The 22,121-nt window shown below is 43.9% G+C and overlaps 1 protein-coding gene across 2 annotated transcripts in view; it reads left to right on the plus strand.

Moving 5' to 3' along the window:
• ASXL2 (ASXL transcriptional regulator 2) overlaps positions 1 to 22,121 on the plus strand; it is a 114,903-nt gene that overhangs the window by 24,330 nt on the left and 68,452 nt on the right. Inside the window, exons 1-2 of one of the 2 annotated variants that reach the window (XM_065682015.1) lie at positions 4,696 to 4,919; positions 6,961 to 7,043. In XM_065682015.1, coding sequence (XP_065538087.1) covers positions 4,896 to 4,919; positions 6,961 to 7,043 — 107 coding nt within the window. In that variant the 5' untranslated portion in view covers positions 4,696 to 4,895. Of the gene's footprint in view, positions 1 to 4,695; positions 4,920 to 6,960; positions 7,044 to 22,121 lie in introns of those variants that run through there. The other variant, XM_065682014.1, reaches the window with a different exon arrangement.

Here is a 22,121-nt window from a genome sequence, read left to right on the forward strand (position 1 = left end):
GTTTCCCTGTGGTGGTAGTTGCCCAACACAAGAAACTTTGATCCTACAGTGCAGAATTAACTAAAGTTAGCGAAACCACAGTGAGACAGAAGGGCTGTGGAGCAACACCTGGGTTAACATCATGGACTGTGTTTGGTCTCCATGCCCCTTCCTTAAAGGTACTTACGGATAACACGTGAGTTGTGTGTTGATAGACATGAGCAGCCCTATGGTGGACTGGTTCATGAGGATTTATATGTTCATTACTCTGATTTAGGGTATTTGCAGGGCATGGCATATTGCTTAAAGTTATTTGATGTGGGGCTGCATGCCATTGAAAAGTGTGGGCCTGGCAACTTAGAGTCCCCTGGTCACTTTTGACGGTGGGTTGTCCAACTTCTTCCCATGTGGTTTGCTCTTAGATCTGGTCGGGGATCAGGTTGCACAGGAGATATGTGATCTTTGGGGTTTCTGGGACTGTAAACCAGTCTCTAAAGTCTCACGCAAACTTTCTAGTGTTTGAAGAAGCTGTGGCTGCTCAGCCAGAGAAGTTGTTTTTCCAGATGAGCCTGTCTAGGCTGAGCCTAAGTACCAGGCATATTTTCCAAATCTTGGGCCCTTCTCACAGTCTTGATCTATTTAATCCATACCTAATTGTTTAGTATTCACTGGATAAAATGTTTTTAGTGGTCCCAAAGCCTTTAGACAATGACTTGTTCCTCTTCATGCTTTTGCAATAGTGGCAATGTTTTATTTTTCTTTGTTAGATGTTGTCTTGAACTTGCAGACCATCCAAGGGTTCCCATGCCTATTTTATGGGATAGGGGTAGTGAATCCCAGGAACTCCTTTCTGCAGTTAGGTCTTAGATGTCAGATGTGTACAGGTAGCCATTCAGACTAAAATCCATAAATCTTTGAATCTGTATTTATCTTCCTGACCATAACTTGCTTTATTTTAAGAATTCCCATTTAATGTGCTTGTTTTTCCAGGATTTTGAGATGAATGAGAATGCTAAGCTCTTTAAATATGTTTTTCTACTTCTGCATCCTTCTTTCCCCCCCCATCCCATGTTTCCAGTTATCATAAGTGAAAGTCTGAGATCCCTTCTTGCTGTGTAGCTGGTTAGATTACATGGACAACTACTTCATTAGATGCTTTCTGAAGGCTGTTTCTATGATTTTAGGAATGTCTATATTGTCTAATAGATTTCATCTGTCACAAGAGTGTCATGACAATAGATAGTAACAGATGGCTAAGGAAAATTCTTACCTATTAAGGCAATCGTGGTTTGGTCTTTTTTCTTCAAAATATTCTCCCAGCAGTTTTTGTGTGAAGTAGCTAACCTGAAGGTGTTGATTGTGTATTAATGTCCTCTGTGAGTTTCCTGTTCTTGCCATGCATGGTTTGACACTCATAATAGCCTGTGGAAAGTGGTTCACAGCTTGGCTTGGGAAATGTCTTCTGTGGATTTAACCTGGCCAGCTAGAAAGCAGGAGCATGAAAGGGGAACATAAAATTACGTGGTGATACTTAACCTTGGTCTGTTAATGACTAAATCAGCTTCTTCTGATCACTTGAGGAAGGTCTGTATCATAGAATCACAGAATAATTGAGGTTAAAATGGACCTCTGGATATCACCCAGTCCAGCCACTCTGCTGAAAGTGAGGTTCCTAGGACATTGTCCAGTCCAAGGGTGGAGATTCCATTACCCTAGGCAACATTTTCCAGTGTTTGACCACTGTCAGAATAATAATCTAAAAAACAAAACAAAAAACAAACCCCCAAACACCACCACACTCAACTTGTGCCCATTACCTTTTGTCCTTTGAGTGGATGCCACCGAAGAGTCCGGCTTGGTTTTCTTTACAATGGCCTGTCAAGTGCTTATACACGCGGATAAGATTCCTCTGGGCCTTCATCATAGAATGGTTTGAGTTAGAAAAGATCTTCTCCAACTTCTTCCTAATATCTTATGTAAATCTCCCCTCTGTCAGGTTAAAGCCATTCCCCCTTGTCCTGTCCCTACAGGCCCTTGTCAAAAGCCCCTCTCAAAGCTTTGTCAGCGCCTTTAGGCACTGGAAGCTGCTCTAAGGTCTCCCCAGAGCCTTCTCTTCTCTAGGCTGAGCAAGCCCAGCTCTCTCAGGCTGTTTTCTCCAGGCTAAACAATGCCAGGTCTCTATCTTACCCTCCATATGATTTTAAGGGACTGGAGCATTTTTTTATCTTTGTTGTCACATGCTGGACTTCTTCCAGTCTGTCTGTGACTCTCTTGAACTGGGGAGCCCAGGACTGAATACGGCACTTCAGACACTGACTCAACATTGCTGAGCAGAGGGGAAGGATCACTTCGAGCAGCCTGCTGTCGCCAGTTCTGCCTTGTGTAGCCCAGGGTGGCAGTGGCCTTCAGGTGCTGGTGGCCTTTTTTTTTTTCCTCATCAAGGGAATGGCTCCTGATCAACAAGGGGTTGTTCCTCTCTGTGTGCTGGGGACTTGGAAATTCCCTGTGGACTTGAGGTTGTGTCTGTTTCTCCAGCTTCTCGGGGTCGCTCTGAATGGCCACGCAGCCATCTTGTGCATCATTGATTTCCACCTTGGTTTGTATTGTTTGTGAACCTGTTGTGGGGGTACTGTGTGCTGTCATCTGGTTGTTAGTGGAAAACAGTCTTGGACCTGGTATCAACCCCGATGTTTGAAGGTTGGTTATTTTATTTTTTTTTTTTATTTTTATTTTTACCATTTATTGCCAAATAGACAACCTGATAGTAGATAATTGTGTTGATGAAGACTGTTTAGAGGTCTTTCCTCAGGAGTGCTGGCCAGAGTTTGAATTGTTTGTTTTTTGGTGAGCAAAGCAGCACTGTCCAAGTCTCAAGCTATATTGCCAGCAGCATTAATTTCATGCTGTTTGCCTTTATCGGTGTGTTGTGGGGTGGGGAGAGGGGCAAAGTGAAGTTTCTCATTCATCTGTTGAACATTTGGCATTGAGATTCAATGAAAGGTCTAGGTGCTGGGCCTCAGTCTTCTCTCCCGGCAGACAAGCAGCCTTTTTGGATATGTGGGCATTCCTGAGTGTTCTGAAATAGATTTGCATTACTTTGAAGTCAGTGTTAATAGTTAACCTAGAGTTATAATGCTTTTCTTGTGTATTTGAGAGCAGGCCATTTCGTATTGATCTCTTTTTGCAGTACCCAGACTTGTGGCACTATATTAGTGGCTCTAGCAAAATCCCACAGTTCTGTACTTAGAAGCCACCAGAGATTCATGTCCTCAAGTGAATATTCTTGTACATCCAGCCTAATGGAAAATAAATTGGAGTTTGTGCTGTTATCTGGCAGGTAAAATGAATGTTGGGTTGGAAGGGACCTTAAAGCTCATCCAGTTCCAACCCCTTGCCACTGGCAGGGACACCCTCCACTAGACCAGGTTGCTCCAAGCCCCGTCCAACCTGGCCTTGAACACTGCCAGGGATGGGGCAGCCACAGCTTCTCTGGGCAACCCGTGCAGGGGTTTACCACCTCCCAGGGAACAACTTCTGCCTAAGATTTCATCTTGATCTACCTTCTGGAATGGCTTTAACCTTACCCTTGTTCTAGATCTCCCAAAACCTTGTCCAAGATCTCCCAAAGGAGACCTTGAGCAGATAAAAGGTCAATGCCAGGCTTTGAGAGCAAGTTTCAGAGGCTGTGGGGGTTTGGGTGATCTCTTAGATTCTGGTGATGAACGGGAAAGGCTTAAGCAGGAGGAGATGTCTGAGCATCAGCTTCTGCCTGCACAGTTAGTATTTGTAGACAGGGTGGGGGGTTTATGACCATGGGACTCTTTTAGGGATGCAGACTGATGGCAAGAGGTGGCATCCATCTAATAAAGTGTTCAAAAGCATATTTGCCAACATGGCTGCTGACAGCATGGGGGGTTTTAAACTAGGTTTGGTGTGGAAATGAGACTGAAAACCAAAAGAGAAGTATCAGTTGAAGAGAGGCACTTGGATGTCTGTGACAGGGAACCTCTTCCACTTCTCCAGAGGAACTCTTGCACGTCCCCAGCATACCCGTGGGCCAGCCCAAAATGCTTATGTGTAAATGTGTTCAGCATGGGACCAGAGGAATTGCAGGTCTGTATGCAGTTTTGATACTAGTAGCTCTGTTCCCTCTTGATCAGCTCTTGTTATATGCAGAGCCTTGGTGCTGGTGAGATTAAACTCATGGAGGGCTGGATGATTGGAGTGCTTTAAATGGAAGGAGGGACATGGAAAAGGAAGAAGGGTTTGCCTTCTCTGCTAAACAACAGCTTTAGGTGTGTGCAGAGCTGTGCTGTGTAGCTGCTGATAACTCAACTGGGAGCTTATCAGTTAAGTTCAGAGGGGAGGGTGACACCATGGTGGGTGTTTGCTGCAGACCAGCTCATCAAGAAGAGGAAGTGCATGAACCCTCTTCAGACAACTGGAAGAAGCTTATGAGTGGAGAGTTGGTTCTGACTCTACCTTGGCATCCGCTGGATGCGCAAAGTGATACAGGGCACAGCCAGTCTGAGAGATTTTTAGGCTTGCTTGAGGACAGCTTTTGAGCCAGGTGCTGGATGAACAGGCTAGAGGAGATCTAGGATCTAGCAGAGTGGAAGAGCTGATGGGGGACTATGAACAGTGGTGCACAGTGGCACCTTTGGTTTCTGTGACCATGATGAAATGATTGTTCATCACGGAAATCCAAGCTGTTCATCATTCCTTTCAGGTCACTGAAACGTGAAGAGCTTATGTGAAATGAAGAAAGCAAGTTGAAGGAAAAACTGCCTGTCTTCAGCTTGTTCAGGAAACTGATACGTAGGATCCTACAGCAATCTTTCCTGCAGAGCAGAGAAACCCAGGAGAGCTGGTTGATCTTCAAGAGCAACCTTCTCGGAGACCAAGAGTGGTCCGTCATGATTTGCAGGGAAGACAAGCAGGTGTGGCAGGAGGCCAGATGGGTCATCTTGCTGAGCTCAACTACAGGAAAAAGTCCTATGGGAGGAAGCTGTACGGACAGGTTCCCTGGGAGAGATGCACAGAAGCATCCTGTGGGCATTCAAGGATATAATTAGAAAAGTTTTTCTTCCTTTCTGCTCTTAATGATGAGATTTTGTGGTCAAACACAGTTTTAGCTTGCACTGTGGTTGTACCTAGTGAAAAATTAATGAAATGTGGTGTTGCCACTCTAGGTATGAGCGGGATGGAACTTAAGAGTACGTCTATGTAAGTGAAAGTCAAGAGGAAAGCACTGTGCCAGAGAAGAATGCACGTGTTGATTTCAGTGTGTGAGAAATGGCAAATACTCTCAAGTCCCTTGTGAAAGGAATCCTGGCACTGCTTTATTTTTCTCCTAATTTGTTTTGCTAGCTGCCATGAAAAGGTTGACACCACAGATGGAAATCGAGATAACCATAACTCTGCTTGCCCTCCATGGGCTTTTGGCACACTGTGCAGAACAAGCTTTCAGGTTTTGTTCCAAATTAATGGTATAAAAGTATACTGTCTGTTTGGCAGTGCTGAGAGAACATGAATTAGGAGCTGATATAAATCTAAAACCTGTAGTGGTCTGACTTAAATTACTTCAACCACTTTCATTTTGTATCCTGTTGCTGAGGGCATCCTCTGTTCCAATACAGCTAGAAATGGAATGAGTCACTGAGGCTGACAGGAGAGTGAGAATAAACAAATCTACTGAAATCTGTTTTAAACTCCCTGTTTTTATACATGTGCTACTCTGCTCTTCATTCTGGTGTGAAGAGTGCTTCACCCTAGCCTCCAGTGAAAGTTACATACTAGCCTTTGGAAATGGTTTAAGTTGCTGTGAAAGTCAGTCTTTAACATAACATAAGTGAACAAGAGATAGGAGGATGAGGACATCAGCTAAGGCTTCCAGAGCTAAAGATAGTGTTAAAGGTAGGCCTCATAGGTCTTCTGTTTCTATGAGGGGAGAGATGCCTCAGTTCAGCAAGATCTTTTCAAAGTCCTTTCCAAACAAAGATCAGTCTGCAGCCATCAGGGTAACTTAAGTGTTTCTGGGTGGAATATGGTGCAGGCATTCAGGGGAAGCCATGTACTAAGCACTGCTTTTGAACAGAGACATTAAAACGGGCCATTTCCTTCTGCAAAGTCACTTGTAGGGTTTTGTACTTAACATACTGATGCTTTGTTTTCTGGTGTTAAGCTGGAACTCAAGGTTTCATGTCAAAATGAACCCTTGGGCATGAGTCAAAAGCAGATGATTAGGAAGGAAACATCCCACCTTCCCCTCACCAGTATTGTTTAAAATATCCATGTGATGTATCTTAACTGGCATCTTCCTTCAGAAATCGTGAGCATCTCTGTCTGCTATGATGAAGTATACCTTTGCATCTTAGTTCCCTTGGAAGGGAGGTGAGCGGTGCTTAGGTGCTGGGCTGGGGAAGGGCAGCAGTGCGTCCAACTGTTGCACGCAGGAAGCGTTTTCATAGACCATATTTATAAACTTTAAACCCGAGCTATGTCCAGAGACCTTTAAAGAACCCTAATGGTGTTAAACCCTAAATTTCCTTAAATTTATGTAACATACAACCAAACTGATTGGCAGGTGTTTCAACTGTGCAAACTAGGGATTTTGGTTTGGGAAGTGTTGTATCTGAGGTATCTTGATAGTTCCTGAAGCATTCCCAAGTAAAGGTGCTGGTTGTGAAGCCACCCTGTTACCATGGAGTGTTGAATTCTCAAAGAGGCTTTATCTAGGGAGCAGCACATTTGAAATAAAATTTGGGAATTGCACTAAAATAAGCCCTTAGCCATTCATCTTGGGATCTCTTTGCTCCTTACATCCTTCGGAAGGAAGGGGTGTTGATGAGATGTGAGAAGTTCTTTCTCAGTTGTGGCCATGGAGAAGTCCAAACCGTTAAATGTAGTTTCATATGCAGTCAAACATTAAAGTGAAAATGCAAATGGGTAACTTTGTCTTAATCTACTTTTGCTTGCCAGGTCCTGGAGAAATATCCTAATACACCTATGAGCCATAAAGAGATCCTGCAAGTTATCCAGAAAGAAGGACTTAAAGAAATCAGGTGAGTTAAGTACCTACGGAAGTAAAACACATTCATACTTTGGTTCGAACTTGATTTTAGTTTACTGTTAACCCCTGTGTTTTGGTAATCGAAAGGCTACACACCTGCAGAATTGAGGTCCAAGTGCCATTTGCAAACCAGCTCTCAAGTCAGTTTTCTTGTGAAAAGTACCACTAGGTAGATCTCTGCAGTCCTGCATCCAGCTTTGGGCTCCCAACATAAGGTGGACTTGGAGCTGTTGGAGTGAGTCCAGAGAAGGCCACAAAGATGCTCCGAGGGCCGGAGCACCTCTGCTGTGGAGACAGGCTGAGAGAGCTGAGCTTGTTCAGCCTGGAGAAGAGAAAGCTCCAGGGAGACCTTAGAGCAGCTTCCAGTGCCTAAAGGGGCCATCAAGAAACCTGGAGAGGGGCTTTTGACAAGGGCCTGTAGGGACACGACAAGGGGGAATGGCTTTAACCTGACAGAGGGGAGACTGAGATGAGATCTGGGGTAGAAGTTGTTCCCTGTGAGGGTGGTGAGGTCCTGGCACAGGGTGCCCAGAGAAGCTGTGGCTGCCCCATCCCTGGCAGTGTTCAAGGCCAGGTTGGATGGGGTTTGGAGCAACCTGCTCTAGTGGAAGGTGTTCCCTGCACATGGCAGGGAGAGAACTGATTGTTGGAACTGCATGAGCTTTAAGGTCCCTTCCAACCCAAACCATTCTGTGATAAGGGTCATATTTAATTTCCAGGCATGCATGATTCTAGTCTGTGGCTCTTGTATAAGGTAAGCTAGATCTGTTCAAGTAGTTCAGACTTCAGGTACTGAAGCAAACTTAACTATTTCTTATTTCTCCATTCCAACCCAAACCATTCTGAGTGTTCTATGATTATTTCATGTATATCTCTCTCTCTATTTTTATTTTTTAAACAAGAATAGTCAGTTTAATTGAAGCAACCTAAAACAAACCCCAAAGCTGTCCAGGAAGTAAAACACTAGCCTCGCTAATCCTTATTTAGAAAACTTTATGCTTCATGCTACTTTTTTAATATTATCTGGAGCAGCATGTGGTTCTGCCTTAGAGGTCTTCCTGTTCCCACCAAGGAACAGGCTGGTGTGCTGGGCAAAGGAAGTGCCAGCTTGGTGGCATCTATCTGCTTTAGAAATGGAGCTATTCAGATGGTAACTCTTAAGCTACTGTTACTGTAGCTTAATTCATGAGTCCTTGTTCATACATATTTTGCAGAGATAATATGGTGTATTTGCTGAGATAGGGAACAATTCTCCATAGGGTGTACAAAGTACTTATATCTTTGCTTTCTCAGAACAAAGAAAAAAGGAGAGGAAAAAGAGCATTGGGTGTGCCAGTTGGTCTATTTTGGAATTAAATAGCTGTCCTGAATTTGACTTAATGATGTTTTCCAGTCCACTTTGCCAGTTTAATACAGTAACTCATCAGCTTTGCAAGAAATACTCAAGGGTCCAAGCCTAGAAATTTTGCTGTTGGTAACAACATCTTCCACTGAAGTTGTGGACAACGCAAAGGTGGTTTGCCTTTTGGACCTGTGAGTTAATCTAAAAGTAAGGACTTGTATATACTTAGCTCTTAGGGAGGTTATAGAAGTGTGGTTTCTGCTCTGGGGATACACTTCACTTTGGGGCAGTACTGCTTTCAGTCAAAGGTTTACCAGCCTTGGGGCAGCTTCAGTATTGTGTTAAACACTGTTAATCTGTCATCGAAGGCATGTTCCTAAACAATGAGTGCACTTGTCAGCCCCCTCCTTGTGTCACCCAAGGGTAGAATAGAAATGCAGCTGTCTGTACCAGTGGTCTCACTGATGGCAAAATGCAGGCCCAGCAGACATCCAGGCATTTACATTGGTGAACGTTTTTAGCAATTCAGAATGCTCTTTTTGGGGCAGAGCCTCAGGCAGAAGCTCAGATAGGGTGTGAAAGATCCACTCTCTGGCTGATAAGGCCAGATTTTGGATGAAAGAGCCAAAAAAAAGAGGGGGGGCAGGGTAGAAGAGAAATGCTGTGATGCCAAATAATCTCTCTCAACCCAAGCCCTTCTTTTTAGAGTTGATTTGGGGATTTAGCCTGAGCTAATAGTAAGGTTTTTTCCTCTAAAAGAGCTGCTGGTGAGCATCAGGACAGTGCAGACTCCTCATATCTTAAATCCCAAAAGATGTTTGTGGAAGCAGGCAGATGTGAAACTCAATTTCTCTAGTTCAGCTGCCCACCTTTGCAGACTTGGCCACACGTGTCATGCTGTGGCTAAGCACATGTGTTGTGGATTCTGTGTCATGGCCTTTCCCCTTCAGTGTCAGATTGATGTAATACAGCTTTAAGACCTAAAAGGCTTTCAGTTCTTAAGCAATTCAATTCCAGTTGCTGCCAGTAAGTAATGTGTTTGTGGCTGGACTGGGCTTTTGATACGTCCTTGCCTGGGACAAGATGGGCTTCACATGAATCGATATCCCTGGAAGTGTGCAAGACCAGGTTGGATGGGGCTTGGAGCAGCCTGGTCTTAGCGGAAGGTATCCCTGCCTGTGACAGAGGAGTTGGAAATGGATGAGCTTTAAGGTCCCTTCTAACCTAAACTGTGCTATGATTTGGTGGGAAAAAAAAATAAATGTTTTTGACAGCATGAAAGCTGTTGGAAGAGCATGATGAGCTCACCAGTGTTCGAGTCCTCTTGTGCATGGAGGTTCTGACAGGAAACCACAGCAAAACCTTTGACAGCAGATTATAGCAATTTCCATGTGCTTGCTTGCCTTAAGGCACTGCAAGACTTTAGTTTGGTACAATGACGTGTGAGTTTGCAGGCAGGACACGGGCTCCCTGGTTAACATGTATGTTGAGGCTTTTGAGTTTTTCAAATTGTTTATCAATGCAATTTGCTTTTAATAAACAAAATCGTTAATTTCTTTGGTAAATATTTCCACAGTCCACATATCTCTAAACTATGTCGTTTTGACTTCAGTGTATGCTTGTTGGGGTTTTTTATTCACCATCTGCTGCTTCAAATCTATAGTTATATCTAACCTTTTAAAATCTCTGCTTTCCAGAAAGAGAATAGTTTTAGAAGGGACAAATGTCTTTCCTACAGATGTGCTGAAATGAGGTGGAGAGAATGGGGAGCTCAGCTCATGTCCGGCAGTCACTTTCTTGCCTGGCTGTACTGCCAGTCTATCTTCTTCTTGCTCTAATGATTCCTGGCATGTGCTGCCAGTTGGCCAGCTGCTGGGAATGAAGCTTGAGGGCACATTTAAAGTTTAAATGGCTCGAAGTGCTGGTCCTGTTTTAGAGTATTGGGGATTGCAGGGAAGAAAGGTGGCAGTGGAGGTGAAAAAACAGTAACAGTGGCTTCTGCTACGTGGAGGGCAATTTGACTAATTTTTGGACAAGGCTAGGTCTTAAGATGGAGGAATTTTTGTAGCAATGCAAAAACCTGGAGTGATATTGGCTGATTATCCCACCTGTATTTATAACTCTATTCTAGTGCTCAATTTTAATTATGAGATTTTTAAAGGCCAGCCCAGGACCAGTACTCCGATGCTTCAGTTTTGGAAACCTAGGGCATCCTGAAGCTAGAACTATACTTCTTGTGTGATCTGTCAGCCTAATTTTCTTGATTTGCCTGTTTTGACAGGCTGCCCTAATCCTGAGATCCTTTCCTACCTACTTGTCACTGCTTGCACGCTGCAGAAATAAAATACTTGAGAATAAACACTCAACAAATTGGCAGCATAACCTTATCTGGCTTTAAGATTTGTACAACAACCTATATTGCTTTATCTCTGTTGGCAGTGTAGCTTTGGCAAGCCTGAGCAAGTCATAACGCTTAGACTTTCATATGAGACCATAATGGTGTTAACCCAAGCAACACCAGCTTAGAAACCTCCCCAAGCTTGAATGCATGGGATAGGTGACACCAAGAATTAGCAAGAGAGGTTTGCATTTCTTTGATAAATAGCTTTTTGAATCAAAATTGTTAACTTGTCATTGGATTTCATTAATCTCTTCACATTTGTGAGAATCAGTGTAAGAATATCTGAGGAGGAATTAGCTTTTAAAGGTCATGAAGTTCAAGAAGGCCAAGAACAAGGTCTTGTACCTGAGTCAGGGCAATCCCAAGCACAAATACAGGCTGGGTAGAGGCTGGATTGAGAGCAGCCCTGAGGACGACTTTGGGGTGTTAGTCAATGAGAAGCTCAACATGGAATCACAGAATGGTTTGGGTTAGAAAGGAATTTAGGATCATCTGGTTCCAAACTCCCATACCATGGGCAGGGACACCTTCCGCTAGACCAGGTTCCTCAGAGCCCTGTCCAACCTGGCCTTGAACACCACCAGGGATGGGGCAGCCACAGCTTCTCTGGGTAACCTGTGCCAGAGCCTCACTGCCCTCACAGGAAAGAACTTCCCCATACCTAAGCTGAACTTCCCTGTTTCAGTTTAAACCTATAACCCATTTTCCTATTGCTACAGTCCCTGCTGAAGAGTCCTACTTTGGCTTCCTTATAGACCCCCTTCAGGTACTGGAAGGCTGCTATGAGGCCTCAATGCATCTTCAGCCTTCTCCAGGCTGAACAGTCTAAATTTCCTCAGCTTGTCCTTATACGAGAGGTGTTCCAGGCCCCTTATCACCCTTGCAGCCCTCTTTGGGTGATTCGGGTCCAGCAGTGTGCACTTGCAGCCCAGAAACCAACTGTGTCCTGGGCTGCATCACTACAGCAGCATGACCTGCAGGTCAAGGGAGGGGATTCTCCCCCTTTGCTCTGCTCTGGTGAGACACACACACACACCCCACCCCCCACAGTCCTGCACCCAGTTCTGGGTCCCCAAAATAAGAAGGATGTGGAGCTGTTGGAGTGAGTCCAGAGGAGGCCACAAAGATGCTCCGAGGGCTGGAGCACCTCTGCTATGAAGACAGGCTGAGAGAGCTGGGCTTGTTCAGCCTTCAGAAGAGAAGGCTGAGAAAGGAGACCTATGAGCTGCTTCCAGTGCCTAAAAGGGCCAACAAGAAAGCTGGAGAGGAGCTTTAGACAAGGCCCTGCAGGGACAGGACAAAGGGGAATGGCATTAAACTGACAGAGGGGAGACAGAGATGAGCTCTTAGGCAGAAGTTCTTCCCTGTGAGGGTGGTGAGGCCCTGGCACAGAGTGCCCAGAGAAGCTGTGGCTGCCCCATCCCTGGCAGTGTTCCAGGCCAGGCTGGATGGGGCTTGGAGCAGCCTGCTCTTGTGGAAAGTGTCCCTGCCGATGGCAGAGGGTTGGAACTGGATGAACTTTAAGATCACTTCCCACCTAAACCATTCTGTGATCTTATTAGTAGCCTTTTCACTTAATAGCTATGAATCTTTTGTTTTTCCTGGATTTTATAGGGGGCACTGTGTAAAATACTGGCTTGTGAACCTCTGTCCAAACACAGTAACGTTTTTTTCCCCCGGATGCTAATTAAGCGAGGAAACGCATCTAAACACTAGCTCCAATCTCAGTGGAAATGAAAACAGACTTGATGCTCTGGTTACTTTTAGTTCAAGTATTTATGGAATTTCCAACCAAAACAAAGTCTTAAACCACTTTGTGGAGGGAAACAGTATAGAAGCCAGAGTCCCCATTTCTTTAGTTGTGTTTGGGCTAAAGATGTGTGTTAGGAACAGTTTTGTTTCAAGTTTTAGCTGCCCTCCAGGCAGTGGCTGCTTTATTCTTCTCATTGGCAAGTCGGTCCTTCCAAGTTCTTGCAAGAGCATCCAGCACAGAGAATCCTTCAGGTGTGAGCTTGCTTCTGGATAAGGAGATAGTTATATGGGGGGCGTGGGGGTGGAGCTGTTCAGTCTGATGCTTGTGTAAATGAGCTGCCAGCACTGTAACTTCCGGCTTCTGTAAGTTTCTTGTTGCCTGTATTTCTCCTGTTGTTAGCTGAAGATCAGAAGTCTGCTGTATTTCTGAGGTTGGCATTTCTGAGGTTGGCTTGTCCTCTGTGAGTCTGGTAGCATGAGCAGTCTGTCTTCCTGTGTGCTGAGAACTAAAGTGACATGGACTGCCCTCACCTGACAGAAAACATGGATTTTATTAATTTTTTTTTTTTTTACCTCCTCCCCTTCATATTATTCCTGCACTGTACTAGAAAGTGAGGATCTCATCTGAGTGGGGAGAAATGCTATACTTGGTCATTCTCCTGCAAGAGGAGAGAGGATGAACTTAAAAGGCAAACAGTGCTCTTGACTTCTCAGAAATCTGAGCAAGGGTCAGGCTGGAGCCTGAACTAGATGCTGTTTGTTGGAAGAGGAAAGCTGTTTGCTGCTAGAGAATATTCTTGCATCTCAGATTGAATTAAGGACCAATGAAGTGATGTCTTATTCTTGGCAGAAGGCTTTGTCACTGAAATATTTCCTAGCTGTTCTTCAGTACTTTGATTTCCTTATCCTCTATTGTAGAGCTAGGAAGTAAGATGGGACTGGGAGCAGAAAGTCGGATGCTCCTCCATCCTCAGGGCAGTTGTTCCTTCAACAGCTTGATGTCAGGAAATTCTTTCTCCAAAATAGCTCTCCTCCTAAAACCTAACAAACCCAGCACCCCAATTGAGGTAGGAGTGGAAGGGGGGCTTTTGAAAGGATGCAGGTTTCTTAAATTATATTGTAAAGGATGAAGTATTGGATCCCACTGACACTGGGTGCAAGGATAGATTGTCTCTTACAAAGTGCTTCCCTATTAAAAGCTGCCCCTATGAAAACTAGACTTCTCTCTTTGTAGAAGCTGCTCTTCAAAGCCATGGTGGGCCTACATAAAAGGCTCTCCCAGGCCAAGAAATCTCTTCTAGTTGAAGAGAATTGACAACCAGTGAAAAATGTATTTCTCATTTATTTATCTTAAAAATTAGGAAAATAGGAAAACTGAAACTGTCCCACAGTGGAAAGAGATATGCATCCTATACCAGGCAGAAAGCAGGCAAGCCTCTCATCCTTGCTGCTGGCCAACTGTGTTGCACTTGGAATCTGAGCCATGTTCTCCCACCAGCCTGGCAGGGCAGTTGTGCAGAGCTTGGTATGAAGATTTTCTGGTCTGCACCTATTGTGAGGTGTCAGGTCTTGGATTTCAGTTCACTAATGTAGTTTAATGTAGTTTTACCTCCCTGAAGCAGGTTTTATAATTCACTTCCTCTGTAGATTAGTTCTTCAGTGTTTTCATAAATCCAGTGGTCATGAGTTTGGAACTATAGGTAATCCTTAAGGTCCCTTCCAACCATTCTATGATACTAAGTGTACTGAATCCTTCAGCAAACTCTGTAATGGCTCTAAACACTTTCTTGCTTTCAAGAAATGAAGCATTTTCATCAGCTCAGTCTGATTCTGGTCATGACATTATGCTTGAGGAACATATATAGCCATCGTCCACTTTTTGACACCTTTGACTAATACACAGAATATACAGAATTATCATAGTAGAATATTTGATAATTTCTCATGGAGTAAGCATGTCAAGAGTTTTGCTTTCATCCTTGATGTCTCTAGTCAAAATACAAAGGAGACGTTCTTGCTATGCAGTCTGCTTTCTATTTCCTTTTAATAAGTATCTGCACATCAGCAGATATTGTCTCTGTTGAAAATTTTGCTTTTACTGATGTGCTGTTACACACAGTTCAAGTTTTCATGAAGGAAATTGGCATGGGTCAGAGCAGCCTTCATGGTATTGCTCTTAAATTGGCTTTGGGCCACTTGACATGCCGATGAGCTCATCTTTAGCATTTCTTTGGTGTCCTTTGATCATCTTGCTCTTGGCTGAAAAATAGCTTGTCAGGCAGGACCTGAAAGGGGAAGGGTCCAGAGACAGTGATGGGACCTGCTGTGGGCTTGCATTTTCAGCTTGCTTGTGCTGCCTCCTGGTTCCTTGTGACAGTGGAAAGCTAAGATTCATGTGCTGAAGGGAGAAAGGTAATTTTGAATCTCATCCTGCCACTGCTTTGTAGGGAGCCTGGTGGGAGCAGGGTAGAGGAAGTGGGTGCAGGACCTACCAGAAGTGCTTCAGGATGGGCCCTACAGTCAGGCATCCTCAAGAGGACACTTGGGTTCATGTAGTGTTCTCTGACCTCTGCTAAGCATGTAGCTTCTTGAACATAGATCAAGCATACCAATTTTTCTTTCTAGTGCAAAACTATAATATGTAGCATCTTCCCGTTGTGTGAACAGGCTTTTCTCTGCACACATTGTCTTGACCAGCCGGTGCTCCGTATGGGAGGTGTTGGGAGGTGTGAGCAGCAAGTGCAGTACACTGTGAGACTCGTCCTCAAGGGAACTGCAGGGAAAAAACTGCTAGGGAACTCCTTTCAGTTTATACCACCTGTGCTCATAGAGCCTTCCTTAAAGGCTGCTGTCTGTATTTGAGGACAAGATGAATTGTATTGATGACAGCAGCTTGTGCCTCACAGCACCTCACTGGCCCTGTGCTGCAAGACCCCATCAGGAGGAGATGCCGGAAGCAGTTGTCCTTCCTGGCTGTCGAGGGATTTGGCAAGCAGCAAATTTGGTGTGCTTGGTTTGTTTACAATGTTAATTTATTAAAATAAGGCTTTTTACAACTTCTTAATAATGTTCAAATTTGCCTGGTGATAGCTGTGGCATCCCACAGTGAGGAGGTCAGGTAGCACAATGTTTGCCAAATAAACACCTTTCTGTGCAGAGAGGTCTAGAGTATTTGAAACTACTCATGGCTTTGGTAGTCCGTAGGTAACCACACCAGGAAAACTCTCCTGCTTGAGCTCTTTGTACGGCAGTAGATTTAAAAGTTGCTATATGCAAACCCACTTTTGATGATCTGGTGGCTGGTGTTTCTGGTGAGCATTCACTTCTGTCAATAGCTTCCATAAAACAGGGCCAGACTGTTTATGGAGGTACACTGTGCTAAACTGAGAAGCAGTGAAATTACAAGTAAATTACAAGGTGGGAAATTCTGATCTGATTAGAATGAGGGGAAACTTTTTCCTTTTTTCTTTTGTTTTTTTGGGGGGGGTTTGTTTGTTTGTTTTATGTCGTACACCCCCCCCCCCCCCTTTTTTTTTTTTTTTTTCTCCCTGTAAGGGTGATAAAACATTAGAGCAGGACCAGGGAGGGTTCTGTAGGCTCCAGTTCTGGAGGTACTTAGGGTTGGACAAAGCCCTGAGGCACCTGACCTGCAGGTCAGGGCTGCTTCTAGTATGTGCAGCTGGGGTATGATGTATCAAATAGGTCATACTCCATTAGTATACACCGGCTTTGGTTTTTACATCTTTCAGGGTGTGAAGTTGCAAATTATGACCTGGCTTGGAAGGTGCTGTAGCCATCAGCTGACAAACAAATAACTTCACACATTCTTTAATCCACAGCTTCTCTAAAGGTAGTCTTCAAATGAGCTGCAACACCTTAAGTTCATGTCTGATGGATTTGATATTGATAATGTTGAGTGAGTATGGGGAGATAGGACAGGGGCATCCATGTTTCTTATTGAAGAACCATTAGGGTTGGTTTACCTTGAGTCTCTCTATTGAGTTAGATTGTTTTCATTCTGCTGGAAGATGGGTCTTAAAAAATGCCCAAAAATTATTACTAACCTCTTGTCACGTGCAGAACTTATTACTTGCAGCTAGGATTCCAGGGCTCTTTCCCAATGTTTTCCCAATGGGAAAACATTATTTGTTGGAAGCAGGTGCCTTAGGGCCAGTGTCATATGCACACACATTTTAATTGCAACACTCTCCTTTAGTTTTGCTCTATCAATTGCTCTAAGCCTTCGGGCAGAAGGGGCAGGCAGCAGAAAAGGCCAGAAAATGCTGGTACCCTGAGTTCTTGCAATTTTTTTCCAATTTTTTGAGCTTTTTCTGGAGAAGATAAATGGCTATCACTGTACCCTATTCTGGTGGTCTTCGGTTAAAAATGATTGAGACCTTCATGATGCCTTTGTGTCAAGGAGAAATTTGTGTTTAAAGTCTCTGGTGGAAAGTACAGGTTAAAGCTATTTTTAGTCAAACGGCTGTCAAGTATTAGTCATAGGACAGTTACAGATTAATATTTAACAAGGTTAGTGCTATGTTCAGTGAGTGTCTCTTCAGGACACTCATGACTATCCTGTTGTTGTGTTGTTTTTTGCTCTGAACCAGGCAGGGGCTCCATGCCAGGACTTCTCCTGAAGTGAGGAAAAGCTGGAGGTGCAACTTCTCCCCCTTGAACACATTCTTCTGCCACCACCATCTCCAAGGCCGCTTTGTCTTTTGGTTCTATATCATGAACCTCTGTCAGTAGATCATACCCATACTTATGGACAGCCTGGTTTGTTCCCCTGTAGATCACAGACCTTGAGAGACACCCTTGGTCAGGCAAACCCTTGCAGGACATGCTTCTCGTTTTGCTTCATTAGCATTAATTTCACACAAAATGGAAGTAGCCACAAATTTCTGTGCCGCTTGGTGTCTGTGCAAAGCATGGAGATAAGGTAGTAGGTGCCATAAATAATACGTATAGGGGAAGATGTGGATTTGAAAAACTAGTTCAAAGAGAATGGTTGTAGAGAAAGGTCAAGTTTTTGCCACTAGCAGGGTGTGTGAAATATATTTATTATGAGAAACTCTTGACGAGGCGACTCTTTCCATATCCATTATTTCAAGGTATCAAATCCCTAACCAGGAAAATATTCTACTTCTCTCATCCTGACAGACTGTGATAGTAAGGTTTTGCTGTCTCAAAATAAAATTGCGCTTAAGTTTTCATCATGAGGAAGAGTATATTAGCTGTTGCAAGGAGAAATGTGGGGTGTTATATTCTCCTGATGAACACTGCAGGGATCTAACAGGTTGACTCTTCAAGAAAACACTAGAGCCAAGGTCTCAAAAAATACTTGGGTTTAGGATGTATTCTTCAGTATGAGCTGGCTCATGGTTCTGTAGCAGAAATACAAAGGCAGGGAAACCCAAGCACTCTGAAATTTTAACTGTGCCCCAAAAGCCTTAGAGGAAGGTGGTACTTTCTGGATTCCTCCTTTAAAATCAGAAAATGCTTTTTTCTGCATAGTCCCTCAAGGATGTGAACAGCCCATGAACAGTATCTTGCCTATGGCTGCTGAGTTAAGGTAGAGGTGATCAAGTGCTGTGACCCCAAAGGTATTGTTTACACCTCTAAACCATGTCTAAAGAAGCCAGTTGTCTTCTACAAGGGTGTTTAATCTTATCCAGGACACAGCACAGGGTATCAGTCTACTGATGCTCCTGCAGGTCAGATTCAGTTGTTGTGATAGACCATTAAAACTATAAATGAAGCCCACTGTCAGCGTGTGCTAAAGAGCTTTATAATGTCCCCCTGGGTAATCCCTGTCCAGGAGTGCATCCTGGGTCCTTGGTCACACTGCGGTCAGAGTGGGGCTTCATCCGAACCTACTGTGAAAACTGCTGCACTCAATGTTCTTTTGATCTTGTACAAATTCTCATGAACTTTGAGTGCTGCTGTGTTAAAATTGGCTTTATAGCATGAAACGTTTTACTTGCCCCCAGCCTCACTGCTGTGGAAATATTTAAATACATAGCGTATTAGTTGTCCTTATTAATGATGTGGTGAGCCCATGGGCAGCCATGGAGGTGATGAAGCAGTTATGGTGCAGGAATGAGCACATACAATTGGCTTCATTAAACTGCTAGAAGCCTGTCTTGCTTCTCTGGCTTGCAGGGCTGCTCTTTTACTTGGAGTTGTGAGCCATGAGTAGTGCCAAGGCGGTGTGAAAGAACAAGTAAATTCCTGTTCTGCTCTCTGTCTGCATGTGAGATTTCCAAAGGGTTTCTCTGACTTCTAGAACATGTTCATTAGCTGGGGAAGGTTGAGAATAAGGCACCCAGGGGTTGCCTGTGGTTGGTGCCTGTATGCCAGCTTCACTGAGAGTAGACCAGAAAAATCAACCAGGTCCACACGTTCTTCCCCTGAGCCTGTTTGATACAACCTTGTCTTAGTATTACTGCAGATCTGCCTGAAACGTTTAAAGTTTGGTTCTGGTGGATGGGTGGGAGGGTACATATTAATGATTAGACAAATTGTTTTGCTCAAGTTTTTAAAGGGGTGTTTCTCTCCTTTTTTTGGGTTGCACTCCAACTCCAGAAGGTAAGAACCACTGCTGATTGTTCTAAAGCTACTCTTCCTGTTAACGCAAGCTGCAAACCCTGTAATTAAAAGAGCAACTGCTTGTTTCACGCAGACTTAGAAACCAAGTAATGGTAGCAATCCTGGTGTTAATGCTTCTGTCCCCATAGTCTGCCCTCTCTTGCATGGCGTTTGCATCAGTGCTTTGGTGTGATGCAAACTTGAAATCTTAATGTTTGTTGAGTCTGTCAGTCTAATGGCATGTGAAGGCTTGGTGTCTCACTAGTTAACCCTGCTGCATGCAACCTGTGGTTTGGGGGTGTGTGTGCTTGATTTGCATCATGTGTTTTTGTGCATTCTTTGTCTTGGGGACGTTTGGCACTGCATATTGGGCGAAGCAAAATCTTAACACATGAAATAAGCTGCTTTTCTAAATTGTGAATGTGTTTAACAAGCTTGAAGTTGGTACAGTGGTGTCTGCTTATGGTATGTCTCTGCTCTGACACTTCTATAGAGCTGAAACTATTGTTGTTTAAAATAATCATATTTTAATATACTAATAAACAAAAGCTATATGTGTGAATGTCTGATTCAGATGGAAAGTGGGGAAGAAGAGGATGCTTCAAAGAACAAAATGAGAAAAAAACCTCACCCTTAAACACAGTCCTGTGTGGGTGTTTTTATCCAGTTAAATCCACGTGCGTGATGATGGGAAATGAAGACACTTGCTGCTGGATGCACTTTATATTAAGCTTATGTTTAGAGCAGGAGGCAGTAATTAACTTTTCTCTGGTGTTAAGGTTGCTGAGCGCCGCAGCACTCTGCAGCTTTTCCTTGTGAGGGTGGTGAGGCCCAGGCACAGGTTGCCCAGAGAAGCTGTGGTTGCCCCATCCCTGGCAGTGTTCAAGGTCAGGTTGGATGGGGCTTGCAGCAACCTGGTCTAGTGGAAGGTGTCCCTGCTGGGGTGGCAGGGGTTTGAAACTGGATGAGCTTTAAGGTCTGTTCCAACCCAGCCATTCTGTGATTCAATTTAATGATGATTTGCTGGGTCCACCCTGCTGTTGTACACATAAGAAATATAGTGAAATCTGCCAACCAAATTACAAATGGACCATTAATATAAAGTAACCATTTGATGGATAAATAAACCTTGCATGATGCTCTGAGGCCAAGGTTTTGCAGAAATTGCAGTGCATCATGGCTGAGAACTCCACTCCACATGTGACCAAACAAAAGTTATTTGCTCATACTCTTTTCCAGTCAGAATGGGTTGGCTCAGTCCCTGAGGGTTCAGGAGCAAGGCAAATGGGAGGGATGCTGCAGTAGGACTTGAAAGTATGAGCAGGAACACTCCACCCCCCTCCTCCTCTTCAACAGCAGCTGCTTGGAGTAGAGAATTCTCACCTTATGCTTGTGTGTTTTTATCACTCCCAAATTCCTTTGTTCCTGCTCAGTCTGAAGAAGCTTTGAATTTAATGTGTAGTTTAAAATGACATGGTTTAATGATGGCTTAAATTTGGTGATTCTCGGAAGGAAAACACAGTATATAGGTGTCCATCTGAAATGTCAAGTAGCTTAGAAAATACTGGAGGGGTGAAAGCTCAGAATGTGTGTCTTCTTATGCCACTGACTGGCCTTGTAACTCTTTTAACTACAGAAATTGCTATGACTGTTTCAGTCCCTTCAGCAATCCAGTAAGTGGGTAAAGAATGTGGCAGTTCTGCAGGAAGACGGACTGTCTTTGCTGGAGACCAAGTTGAGATCAGTTTTCTAACTCATTAACGAAATGAAAGTGCGGATATGGAAAATGTTAATTTTCAGGATAGACTAAATATTTGGATGTTAGCAGAACCACTCAATGAGTCAACAGTGTAAGAATTTAGTTTGTGTAGCAGTCACAGGTTTCTAAGTTATAAACAGGTTTATAAATTCCAGTAAATCCACTGAATTGGTTGGCTTCAGCTGGCAAGCTAGTGCTAGAAAGGAATAATTACTAAACCACCATTTTCAGAGCAAGGCAGCACTGCTGAGCACAGTGATAGCAGCAGAAGGATTGGGAACTGAATATGTAACTGGAATAGCATTTGCTATTTGCCCCACTACAGCACACTGGAGACATTTCAAGCAGGAGTTTGTGCAGTACCTCACTTCTTGACTGATAAAATGGGTATTATTAAGGCCCTGCTGTTGAAGGTGCTGTGTAGCTAAAAGGTTGGTGCCCACTCCAGTGATACTGGTTTAAGAGCATGGATTTGCTCATCCTGTTCACTGGGTGGTCACCTGGTAAGTATTGGTGGGTACTTGCTTGTGTTTGATCTCTCTTAAGCAGCATCCCTAAATGAAAATACTCTCTATGGTTAAAGCATGTGTCAGCACGTGAACCATTTTTGGTTTTGATAAAGGTAGCTTTGAATGGGTGGGTAAATTAATCCTGAGTTTTTTCTCAACCTGAAATGTACTGCGAGTGAGGGTAATGGATAAGTTTTAGGAGAGCAGAATGACTTTTGACAAGGGCCTGTAGGGACAGGAGAAGGGGGAATGGCTTTAACCTGACAGAGGAGAGACTGAGATGAGCTCTTAGGCAGAAGTTGTTCCCTGTGAGGGCGGTGAGGCCCTGGCACAGGGTGCCCAGAGAAGCTGTGGCTGCCCCATCCCTGGCAGTGTTCAAGGCCACGATGAATGGGGCTTGGAGCAACCTGGTCTAGTGGAAGGTGTCCCTGCCTGTGGCAGGGGTTGGAACTGGATAAGCCTTAAGGTCTCTTCCAACCTAAACTGTCCTATGATTCTATGAAAAAGCAGCAGCATGCTGCAGGCATTAAGAGGCTGAATACCTTGGCCCTGGGTTGTTCGGCCTGTTGTATTTGGAGCAGTATTCTTGCTGTCATGATGAACTACAGCAGGAATCATCCTGCTGGTTGGTTTTTTGTTTTTTGTTTTTTTTTTTAATTGTCAAAAATCCATGTTAGGAACACTATATGAGGCACTGTAATTTTCTGGAGGTGGAG

This window comes from Lathamus discolor, chromosome 5, assembly GCF_037157495.1.
Source record: "Lathamus discolor isolate bLatDis1 chromosome 5, bLatDis1.hap1, whole genome shotgun sequence".
NCBI lineage: Eukaryota > Metazoa > Chordata > Aves > Psittaciformes > Psittacidae > Lathamus > Lathamus discolor.